General features: G+C 56.0%; 1 protein-coding gene across 3 annotated transcripts in view; it reads right to left on the bottom strand.

Moving 5' to 3' along the window:
• Positions 1-10,102: 10,102 nt before the first annotated feature.
• fam113 (family with sequence similarity 113) overlaps positions 10,103-12,520 on the bottom strand; it is a 37,552-nt gene continuing 35,134 nt past the window's right edge. For all 3 annotated transcript variants that reach the window (XM_072497986.1, XM_072497985.1, XM_072497984.1), the window contains one exon: positions 10,103-10,358. In XM_072497986.1, the coding sequence (XP_072354087.1) occupies positions 10,180-10,358 (179 nt within the window). In that variant the 3' untranslated portion in view covers positions 10,103-10,179. The remainder of the gene's footprint in view (positions 10,359-12,520) is intronic.

Genomic DNA, 12,520 nt, shown 5'->3' on the forward strand with positions numbered 1-12,520 from the left:
CGCGGGAGAAGGCTCTCACTGTCCACCCTATCTAACCCTCTGATCATTTTGTATGCCTCTATTAAGTCTCCTCTTAACCTTCTTCTCTCTAACGAAAACAACCTCAAGTCCATCAGCCTTTCCTCATAAGATTTTCCCTCCATACCAGGCAACATCCTGGTAAATCTCCTCTGCACCCGTTCCAAAGCCTCCACGTCCTTCCTATAATGCGGTGACCAGAACTGTACGCAATACTCCAAATGCGGCCGTACCAGAGTTCTGTACAGCTGCAACATGACCTCCTGACTCCGGAACTCAATCCCTCTACCAATAAAGGCCAACACTCCATAGGCCTTCTTCACCACCCTATCAACCTGGGTGGCAACTTTCAGGGATCTATGTACATGGACACCTAGATCCCTCTGCTCATCCACACTTTCAAGAACTTTTCCATTAGCCACATATTCCACATTCCTGTTTTTCCTTCCAAAGTGAATCACCTCACACTTCTCTACATTAAACTCCATTTGCCACCTCTCAGCCCAGCACTGCAGCTTATCTATATCCCTCTGTAACCTGCTACTTCCTTCCTCACTATCGACAACACCACCGACTTTAGTATCGTCTGCAAATTTACTCACCCACCCTTCTGCGCCTTCCTCTAGGTCATTGATAAAAATGACAAACAGCAACGGCCCCAGAACAGATCCTTGTGGTACTCCACTTGTGACAGAACTCCATTCTGAACATTTCCCATCAACCACCACCCTCTGTCTTCTTTCAGCTAGCCAATTTCTGATCCACATCTCTAAATCACCCTCAATCCCCAGCCTCCGTATTTTCTGCAATAGCCTACCGTGGGGAACCTTATCAAACGCTTTGCTGAAATCCATATACACCACATCAACTGCTCTACCCTCGTCTACCTGTTCAGTCACCTTCTCAAAGAACTCGATAAGGTTTGTGAGGCATGACCTACCCTTCACAAAGCCATGCTGACTATCCCTGATCATATTATTCCTATCTAGATGATTATAAATCTTGTCTCTTATAATGCCCTCCAAGACTTTACCCACTACAGACGTGAGGCTCACCGGTCTATAGTTGCCGGGGTTGTCTCTGCTCCCCTTTTTGAACAAAGGGACCACATTTGCTATCCTCCAGTCCTCTGGCACTATTCCTGTATCCAATGATGACATAAAAATCAAAGCCAATGGTCCAGCAATCTCTTCCCTGGCCTCCCAGAGAATCCTAGGATAAATCCCATCAGGCCCCGGGGACTTATCTATTTTCAGCCTGTCCAGAATTGCCAACACCTCTTCCCTACTTACCTCAATGCCATCTAATCTATTTACCTGGAGCTCAGCATTCTCCTCCACAACATTATCTTTTTCCTGAGTGAATACTGACGAAAAATATTCATTTAGTATCTCGCCTATCTCTTCAGACTCTACACACAACTTCCCATCCCTGTCCTTGACTGGTCCTACTCTGTCCCTAGTCATTCGCTTATTCCTGACATACCTATAGAAAGCTTTTGGGTTTTCCTTGATCCTTCCTGCCAAATACTTCTCATGTCCCCTCCTTGCTCGTCTTAGCTCTCTCTTTAGATCCTTCCTCGCTACCTTGTAACTATCCATCGCCCCAACTGAAACTTCACACCTCATCTTCACATAGGCCTCCTTCTTCCTCTTAACAAGAGATTCCACTTCTTTGGTAAACCACGGTTCCCTCGCTCGGCACCTTCCTCCCTGCCTGACCGGTACATACTTATCAAGAACACGCAATAGCTGATCCTTGAACAAGCTCCACTTATCCAGTGTGTCCAAAACTTGCAGCCTACTTCTCCACCTTATCCCCCCCCAAGTCACGTCTAATGGCATCATAATTTCCCTTCCCCCAGCTATAACTCTTGCCCTGCGGTGTATACTTATCCCTTTCCATCCTTAACGTAAACGTCACCGAATTGTGGTCACTGTCCCCAAAGTGCTCACCTACCTCCAAATCCAACACCTGGCCTGGTTCATTACCCAAAACCAAATCCAATGTGGCCTCACCTCTTGTTGGCCTGTCAACAAACTGTGTCAGGAAACCCTCCTGCACACACTGAACAAAAAACGACCCATCTAATGTACTCGAACTATATCTTTTCCAGTCAATATTTGGAAAGTTAAAGTCTCCCATAATAACTACCCTGTTACTTTCGCTCATATCCAGGATCATCTTCGCCATCCTTTCCTCTACATCCCTAGAACTATTTGGAGGCCTATAGAAAACTCCCAACAGGGTGACCTCTCCTTTCCTGTTTCTAACCTCAGCCCATACTACCTCGGAAGATGAGTCCCCATCTAGCATCCTCTCCGCCACCGTAATACTGCTCTTGACTAGCAGCGCCACACCTCCCCCTCTTTTGCCTCCTTCCCTGAGCTTACTAAAACACCTAAACCCCGGAACCTGCAACATCCATTCCTGTCCCTGCTCTATCCACGTCTCCGAAATGGCCACAACATCGAAGTCCCAGGTACCAACCCATGCTGCCAGTTCCCCTACCTTATTTCGTATACTCCTGGCATTGAAGTAGACACACTTCAAACCACCTACCTGAACACTGGCCCCCTCCTCCGACGTCAAATCTGAGCTCCTGACCTCTATACTCTCATTCTCCCTTACCCTAAAACTACAATCCAGGTTCCCATGCCCCTGCTGCATTAGTTTAAACCCCCCCAAAGAGCACTAACAAATCTCCCCCCCAGGATATTTGTGCCCCGCAGGTTCAGATGTAGACCATCCTGTCTGTAGAGGTCCCACCTTCCCCAGAAAGCGCCCCAGTTATCCAGAAATCTGAATCCCTCCCGCCTGCACCATCCCTGTAGCCACGTGTTTAATTGCTCTCTCTCCCTATTCCTCATCTCACTATCACGTGGCACGGGCAACAACCCAGAGATAACAACTCTGTTTGTTCTAGTTCTGAGCTTCCATCCTAGCTCCCTGAAAGCCTGCCTGACATCCTTATCCCCTTTCCTACCTATGTCGTTAGTGCCAATGTGGACCACGACTTGGGGCTGCTCCCCCTCCCCCTTAAGGACCCGGAAAACACGATCCGAGACATCACGTACCCTTGCACCTGGGAGGCAACATACCAAACGTGAGTCTCTCACGCTCCCACAAAATCTCCTATCTGTGCCCCTGACTATAGAGTCCCCAATTACTAATGCTCTGCTCCTCTCCCCCCTTCCCTTCTGAGCAACAGGGACAGACTCTGTGCCAGAGGTCTGTACCCCATGGCTTACCCCTGTACTCCTAGATCTCTTTGACTTTCAATACTCTTGAGGGTTCTACCATTCACTGTATATTCCCTACCTGCATTAGCCCTTCCAAAATGCATTACCTCACATTTGTCCAGGTTAAACTCCATCTGCCATCTCTCCGCCCAAGTCTCCAGACAATCTAAATCCTGCTGTATCCTCAGACAGTCCTCATCGCTATCCGCAATTCCACCAACCTTTGTGTCGTCTGCAAACTTACTAATCAGACCAGTTACATTTTCCTCCAAATCATTTATATATACTACAAAGAGCAAAGGTCCCAGCACTGATCCCTGTGGAACACCACTGGTCACAGCCCTCCAATTAGAAAAGCATCCCTCCATTGCTACCCTCTGCCTTCTATGGCCTAGCCAGTTCTGTATCCACCTTGCCAGTTCACCCCTGATCCCGTGTGACTTCACCTTTTGTACTAGTCTACCATGAGGGACCTTGTCAAAGGCCTTACTGAAGTCCATATAGACAACATCTACTGCCCTACCTGCATCAATCATCTTAGTGACCTCCTCGAAAAACTCTATCAAGTTAGTGAGACACGACCTCCCCTTCACAAAACCGTGCTGCCTCTCACTAATACGTCCATTTGCTTCCAAATGGGAGTAGATCCTGTCTCGAAGAATTCTCTCCAGTAATTTCCCTACCACTGAAGTAAGGCTCACCGGCCTGTAGTTCCCGGGATTATCCCTGCCACCCTTCTTAAACAGAGGAACAACATTGGCTATTCTCCAGTCCTCCGGGACATCCCCTGAAGACAGCGAGGATCCAAAGATTTCTGTCAAGGCCTCAGCAATTTCCTCTCCAGCCTCCTTCAGTATTCTGGGGTAGATCCCATCCGGCCCTGGGGACTTATCTACCTTAATATTTTTTAAGACACCCAACACCTCGTCTTTTTGGATCACAATGTGACCCAGGCTATCTACACCCCCTTCTCCAGACTCAACATCTACCAATTCCTTCTCTTTGGTGAATACTGATGCAAAGTATTCATTTAGTACCTCGCCCATTTCCTCTGGCTCCACACATAGATTCCCTTGCCTATCCTTCAGTGGGCCAACCCTTTCCCTGGCTACCCTCTTGCTTTTTATGTACGTGTAAAAAGCCTTGGGATTTTCCTTAACCCTATTTGCCAATGACTTTTCATGACCCCTTCTAGCCCTCCTGACTCCTTGCTTAAGTTCCTTCCTACTTTCCTTATATGCCACACAGGCTTCGTCTGTTCCCAGCCTTTTAGCCCTGACAAATGCCTCCTTTTTCTTTTTGACGAGGCCTACAATATCACTCGTCATCCAAGGTTCCCGAAAATTGCCGTATTTATCTTTCTTCCTCACAGGAACATGCCTGTCCTGTATTCCTTTCAACTGACACTTGAAAGCCTCCCACATGTCAGATGTTGATTTGCCCTCAAACATCCGCCCCCAATCTATGTTCTTCAGTTCCTGCCTAATATTGTTATAATTAGCCTTCCCCCAATTTAGCACATTCATCCTCGGACCACTCTTATCCTTGTCCACCAGTACTTTAAAACTTACTGAATTGTGGTCACTGTTACCGAAATGCTCCCCTACTGAAACATCTACCACCTGGCCGGGCTCATTCCCCAATACCAGGTCCAGTACCGCCCCTTCCCTAGTTGGACTGTTTACATATTGTTTTAAGAAGCCCTCCTGGATGCTTGAAGTCTCCCATCACCACAACCCTGTTGTTTTTACTCTTTTCCAAAATCTGTCTACCTATCTGCTCCTCTATCTCCCGCTGGCTGTTGGGAGGCCTGTAGTATACCCCCAACATTGTGACTGCACCCTTCTTATTCCTGATCTCTACCCATATAGCCTCACTGCCCTCTGAGGTGTCCTCTCGCTGTATAGCTGTGATATTCTCCCGAACAAGTAGCGCAACTCCGCCTCCCCTTTTACATCCCCCTCTATCCCGCCTGAAACATCTAAATCCTGGAACGTTTAGCTGCCAATCCTGCCCTTCCCTCAACCAGGTCTCTGTAATGGCAACAACATCATAGTTCCAAGTAGTAATCCAAGCTCTAAGTTCATCTGCCTTACCCGTAATGCTCCTTGCATTAAAACATATGCACTTCAGGCCACCAGACCCGCTGTGTTCAGCAACTTCTCCCCGTCTGCTCTGCCTCAGAGCCACACTGTCCCTATTCCCTAGTTCTCCCTCAATGCTCTCACCTTCTGACCTATTGCTCCCGTGCCCACCCCCCTGCCATACTAGTTTAAACCCTCCCGTGTGACACTAGCAAACCTCGCGGCCAGGATATTTATGCCTCTCCGGTTTAGATGCAACCCGTCCATCTTATACAGGTCACACCTGCCCCGGAAGAGCTCCCAGTGGTCCAGATAACGGAAACCCTCCCTCCTACACCAGCTGTTTAGCCACGTGTTTGTCTGCTCTATCTTCCTATTTCTAGCCTCACTGGCACGTGGCACAGGGAGTAATCCCGAGATTACAACCCTCGAGGTCCTGTCTTTTAACTTTCTGCCTAGCTCCCTGAACTCCTGCTGCAGGACCTCATGCCCCTTCCTGCCTATGTCGTTAGTACCAATATGTACAACGACCTCTGCCTGTTTGCCCTCCCCCTTCAGGATTCCCTCTACCCGTTCGGAGACATCCTGGACCCTGGCACCAGGGAGGCAACAGACCATCCTGGAGTCTCTTTCACGTCCACAGAAGCGCCTATCTGTGCCCCTGACTATAGAGTCCCCTATTACTATTACTCTTCTGCGCTTTGACCCTCCCTTCTGAACATCAGAGCCAGCCGTGGTGCCACTGCTCTGGCTGCTGCTGTTTTCCCCTGATAGGCTATCCCCCCCGACAGTATCCAAAGGGGTATATCTGTTCGAGAGGGGGACAACCACAGGGGATTCCTGCACTGACTGCCTGCCCTTTCTGGTGGTCACCCATTTCTCTGCCTGCACCTTGGGTGTGACCACATTTACATAACTGCGATCTATGACGCTTTCCGCCACCTGCATGCTCCTAAGTGCATCCAATTGCTGCTCCAACCGAACCATGCGGTCTGTGAGGAGCTGCAGTTGGGTACACTTTCTGCAGATGAAGCCATCCGGGACGCTGGAAGCCTCCCGGACCTGCCACATCTCACAGTCAGAGCACAGCACCCCTCTAACTGACATTGCGTCAATTAATTAAAATTTGTCTTTTTTTTTTTAAATACTTTTTTTTTTTAAATTGCAAAGTTACTGTCAACTATCTGTTTCCTAGCACTAGATTTCTAATAGAAATGCGATAGCTAACTATAATACTCTCCGATCTCTGGCTTAGATATCCTCTAAATTATAATTAAGTTATTATGTTTAATTAGTTCCCAAATACTCAATTTTTTTTAAAATTTAGGTTAGAATCCCAACCAGCCACTCAGGTCACAGCTTTTCTGTGATGTCACTTCAGTTTCCCCCCGACACACACAATTTGAAAAAAGGTATAAAAGTAAAAATCACTTACTTACCTTCTGACCTTCTGAGTGTCTGAGATGTTCTCAGGTTCTCTCGCTGACAAAGACTGCTCCTCCACCTCCGATCCTTGACCTGCACAATGCTAATAATATAATAATATAATATGGCACTTACCTTACACCAATGGGTCTTATTATTAGGTTAGAGGAGGAGGGTGGGTGGGAGACACTACACGTGTAGTGTCTCGGGTTTCCTCTCCACCAGAATTTATTGGTTGGGGGGGGGGGGGGGGGGGGGACTTGCCAGAGGTCGAACTTCCGGTTCCCGCCGAAATCCAAAGGGCTGCTCCTGTAAAGGTAAGTGGTTTTAAAGTCGCTACTCACCTCCCAGAAGGCCCCTGCGCACCGCTGCCGCCGAAATCCAAAGGGCTGCTCCTGTAAAGGTAAGGTTTTTAAACTCACTACTCACCTCCCAGAAGGCCCCTGCGCACCGCTGCCGCCGAAATCCAATGGGCTGCTCCTGTAAAGGTAAGAGCTTTTAAATTCACTACTCACCTCCCAGAAGGCCCCTGCGCACTGCTGCCGCCGAAATCCAAAGGGCTGCTCCTGTAAAGGTAAGAGCTTTTAAACTAACTACTCACCTCCCAGAAGGCCCCTGCGCACCGCTGCCGCCGAAATCCAAAGGGCTGCTCCTGTAAAGGTAAGGTTTTTAAACTCACTACTCACCTCCCAGAAGGCCCCTGCGCACCGCTGCCGCCGAAATCCAATGGGCTGCTCCTGTAAAGGTAAGTGCTTTTAAACTAACTACTCACCTCCCAGAAGGCCCCTGCGCACCGCTGCCGCCGAAATCCAAAGGGCTGCTCCTGTAAAGGTAAGGTTTTTAAACTCACTACTCACCTCCCAGAAGGCCCCTGCGCACCGCTGCCGCCGAAATCCAAAGGGCTGCTCCTGTAAAGGTAAGAGCTTTTAAACTAACTACTCACCTCCCAGAAGGCCCCTGCGCACCGCTGCCGCCGAAATCCAAAGTCAGGCCCAGTGTCACACTGCCGCACTGGCTGAGGGGTTAGGCCCAGAGGCCGGGGTCACACTGCCGCACTGGCTGAGGGGTTAGGCCCAGAGGCCGGGGTCACACTGCCGCACTGGCTGAGGGGTTAGGCCCAGAGGCCAGGGTCACACTGCCGCACTGGCTGAGGGGTCAGGCCCAGTGTCACACTGCCGCACTGGCTGAGGGGTTAGGCCCAGAGGCCGGGGTCACACTGCCGCACTGGCTGAGGGGTCAGGCCCAGTGTCACACTGCCGCACTGGCTGAGGGGTTAGGCCCAGAGGCCGGGGTCACACTGCCGCACTGGCTGAGGGGTTAGTCCCAGAGGACGGGGTCACACTGCCGCACTGGCTGAGGGGTTAGGCCCAGAGGCCGGGGTCACACTGCCCCACTGGCTGAGGGGTTTGGCCCAGAGGCCGGGGTCACACTGCCGCTCAGGCTGAGGGGTTAGGCCCAGAGGCCGGGGTCACACTGCCACACTGGCTGAGGGGTTAGGCCCAGAGGCCGGGGTCACACTGCCCCACTGGCTGAGGGGTCAGGCCCAGTGTCACACTGCCGGACTGGCTGAGGGGTTAGGCCCAGAGGCCGGGGTCACATTGCCGCACTGGCTGAGGGGTTAGGCCCAGAGGCCGGGGTCACACTGCCGCACTGGCTGAGGGGTTAGGCCCAGAGGCCTGGGTCACACTGCCGCACTGGCTGAGGGGTTAGGCCCAGAGGCCGGGGTCACACTGCCGCACTGGCTGAGGGGTTAGGCCCAGAGGCCGGGGTCACACTGCCACACTGGCTGAGGGGTTAGGCCCAGAGGCCGGGGTCACACTGCCACACTGGCTGAGGGGTTAGGCTCAGAGGCCGGGGTCACACTGCCCCACTGGCTGAGGGGTCAGGCCCAGTGTCACACTGCCGCACTGGCTGAGGGGTTAGGCCCAGAGGCCGGGGTCACACTGCCGCACTGGCTGAGGGGTTAGGCCCAGAGGCCAGGGTCACACTGCCACACTGGCTGAGGGGTTAGGCCCAGAGGCCGGGGTCACACTGCCCCACTGGCTGAGGGGTCAGGCCCAGTGTCACACTGCCGTACTGGCTGAGGGGTCAGGCCCAGAGGCTGGGGTCACACTGCCCCACTGGCTGAGGGGTTAGGCCCAGAGGCCGGGGTCACACTGCCGCTCTGGCTGAGGGGTTAGGCCCAGAGGCCGGGGTCACACTGCCGCTCTGGCTGAGGGGTTTGGCCCAGAGGCCGGGGTCACACTGCCGCTCTGGCTGAGGGGTTAGGCCCAGAGGCCGGGGTCACACTGCCCCACTGGCTGAGGGGTCAGGCCCAGTGTCACACTGCCGCACTGGCTGAGGGGTTAGGCCCAGAGGCTGGGGTCACACTGCCGCACTGGCTGAGGGGTTAGGCCCAGAGGCCGGGGTCACACTGCCCCACTGGCTGAGGGGTCAGGCCCAGTGTCACACTGCCGCACTGGCTGAGGGGTCAGGCCCAGAGGCCGGAGTCACACTGCCCCACTGGCTGAGGGGTTAGGCCCAGAGGCCGGGGTCACACTGCCGCTCTGGCTGAGGGGTTAGGCCCAGAGGCCGGGGTCACACTGCCGCTCTGGCTGAGGGGTTAGGCCCAGAGGCCGGGGTCACACTGCCCCACTGGCTGAGGGGTCAGGCCCAGTGTCACACTGCCGCACTGGCTGAGGGGTCAGGCCCAGAGGCCGGGGTCACACTGCCGCACTGGCTGAGGGGTCAGGCCCAGAGGCCGGGGTCACACTGCCGCACTGGCTGAGGGGTTAGGCCCAGAGGCCGGGGTCACACTGCCCCACTGGCTGAGGGGTTAGGCCCAGAGGCCGGGGTCACACTGCCCCACTGGCTGAGGGGTCAGGCCCAGAGGCCGGGGTCACACTGCCTGAGGGGTCAGGCCCAGAGGCCGGGGTTAACGTACTTTTACAACAATTAGAATCGACAAATCTCGGAATTCCCCTTTAATCGAAGCGACATCAGAAATCAGGACTAGAATTGAGAAAACTGGACAAACTCTCTCAAATAAACATACTCCTCATTCCCCATCCCATCCCCCCCATCTCATCCCCCCCACCCCCCATCCCATCCCCCCCCACCCCCCATCCCATCCCCCCCCACCCCCCATCCCCCCCCCACCCCCCCCCACCCCCCATCCCCCCCCACCACCCATCCCCCCCCACCCCCATCATTCATCCCCCCCACCATTCTCCCCCCCCCCCCACCATCCCCTCCCCGACACTCACCCCAACACCCTACCTCTCACCCCCCCCCCCCCACATTTCCCCCCCATCCCCACCCCCCACACACAATCTCCCCACAGCATTCTACAACTAACACCCTCCCCTCCCGCCGCTGTGCACACGGACTCGCACTCCCCCTCAACTCCGACGCAAACCTCCCCACCCAAGTTAGCAGTGGCCATGTCTGTAGTCGGGCCAGCCATATGGAGCTGGGATCCTGCTGTGCGACAGTCGATTCCTCATCACCAGATTGTTACTCCCGCGGAGCTGCAGTTCCGTCTGGTTTGCTGATTCGAGCCACTGGGGCTGGAGTCTGGGCCCATCACCGTCACGCCAGCCAAACCCGCCTGGAACAGAAATAAACGCGGGTCAGCATGGGGGGGGGGGGGGGAAAAAGAGAGCGGCAGGGTGCTGTCTGGGGGGGGGGGGGGGGGGAGGAGCAGCAGGGTGCTGTCGGGGGGGGGGGGGGGGGAGGAGAGCAGCAGGGTGCTGTCGGGGGGGGGGGGGGAGCACCAGGGTGCTGTCAGGGGGAGCAGCAGGGTGCTGTCGGGGGGGGGGGAGCAGCAGGGTGCTGTCGGGGGGGGGGGAGCAGCAGGGTGATGTCGGGGGGGGGGGGAGCAGCAGGGTGATGTCGGGGGGGGGGGGGGGGGGAGAGCAGCAGGGTGCAGTCGGGGGGGGAGCAGCAGGGTGCAGTCGGGGGGGGAGCAGCAGGGTGCTGTCGGGGGGGGAGCAGCAGGGTGCTGTCGGGGGGGGAGCAGCAGGGTGCTGTCGGGGGGGGGAGCAGCAGGGTGCTGTCGGAGGGGGGAGCAGCAGGGTGCTGTCGGGGGGGGGGGAGCAGCAGGGTGCAGTCGGGGGGGGGAGCAGCAGGGTGCTGTCGGGTAGGGGAGCAGCAGGGTGCTGTCGGGGGGGGGAGCAGCAGGGTGCTGTCGGGGGAGAAGCAGGGTGCTGTCGGGGGGGGGGGGAGCAGCAGGGTGCCGGGGGGGGGGGAGCACCAGGGTGCTGTCAGGGGGGAGCAGCAGGGTGCTGTCGGGGGGGGGGGGAGCAGCAGGGTGCTGTCGGGGGGGGGGGAGCAGCAGGGTGCTGTCGGGGGGGGGGAGCAGCAGGGTGCTGTCGGGGGGGGGGAGCAGCAGGGTGCTGTCGGGGGGGGGGAGCAGCAGGGTGCTGTCGGGGGGGGGGAGCAGCAGGGTGCTGTCGGGGGGGGGGAGCAGCAGGGTGCTGTCGGGGGGGAGCAGCAGGGTGCTGTCGGGGGGGAGCAGCAGGGTGCTGTCGGGGGGGAGCAGCAGGGTGCTGTCGGAGGGGGGGGAGCAGCAGGGTGCTGTCGGAGGGGGGGGGAGCAGCAGGGTGCTGTCAGGGGGGTGCAGCAGGGTGCTGTCAGGGGGGTGCAGCAGGGTGCTGTCGGGGGGGGGGGAGCAGCAGGGTGCTGTCGGGGGGGGGGGAGCAGCAGGGTGCTGTCGGGGGGGGGGGGGGGGATGTGACTGGTCAGTAATTCAGGGGCCCAGGTTCATTCTCTGGGGACTGGGTTCAAATCCCATCCCAGCAGCTGGTCAGTTTCAATTCAATGAATCTGGAATTGTGAAGTGTCCGGAATGCTGAGCCTGACGATGGGATTTTTACCCACCCGGCGAGCCGCAGACACACAGTAACGTAACCACAGCTCGTCCCCACATCAGCCTGCTGCTCACATACCTCGGATCCCAGAGTTCCAGATCCCAGTGTACCGGCCGGTCCGAATCCCAGTGCTCCGGATCCCAGAGTTCCGGCTGGTCCCGATCCCAGAGTTCCGGATCCCAGAGTTCCGGCTGGTCCGGATCCCAGAGTTCCGGATCCCAGAGTTCCGGCTGGTCCGGATCCCAGAGTTCCGGTTGGTCCGGATCCCAGAGTTCCGGCTGGTCCGGATCCTAGAGTTCCGGTTGGTCCGGATCCCAGAGTTCCGGATCCCAGAGTTCCGGCTGGTCCGGATCCCAGAGTTCCGGCTGGTCCGGATCCCAGTGTTCCGGCTGGTCCGGATCCCAGAGCTCTGGCTGGTCCGGATCCCAGAGCTCCGGCTGGTCCGGATCCCAGAGTTCCGGCTGGTCCGGAGCCCAGAGTTCCGGATCCCAGAGTTCCGGCTGGTCCGGATCCCAGTGTTCCAAATCCCAGAGTTCTGGCTGGTCCGGGTCCCAGTGTTCCGGCTGGTCCGCATCCCAGAGTTCCGGCAGGTCCGGATCCCAGAGTTCCGGCTGGTCCGGAGCCCAGAGTTCCGGCTGGTCCGGAGCCCAGAGTTCCGGATCCCAGAGTTCCGGCTAGTCCGGATCCCAGTGTTCCAAATCCCAGAGTTCCTGCTGGTCCGCATCCCAGAGTTCCGGCTGGTCCGGATCCCAGAGTTCCGGCTGGTCCGGGTCCCAGAGTTCCGGATCCCAGAGTTCCGGATCCCAGAGTTCCGACTGGTCCGGATCCCAGTGTTCCAGCTGGTCCGGATCCCAGAGTTCTGGATCCCAGAGTTCCGGCTGGTCCGGATCCCAGAGTTCCG

This window comes from Scyliorhinus torazame, chromosome 3 (genome assembly GCF_047496885.1).
Source record: "Scyliorhinus torazame isolate Kashiwa2021f chromosome 3, sScyTor2.1, whole genome shotgun sequence".
In the NCBI taxonomy this organism is placed as follows: domain Eukaryota; kingdom Metazoa; phylum Chordata; class Chondrichthyes; order Carcharhiniformes; family Scyliorhinidae; genus Scyliorhinus; species Scyliorhinus torazame.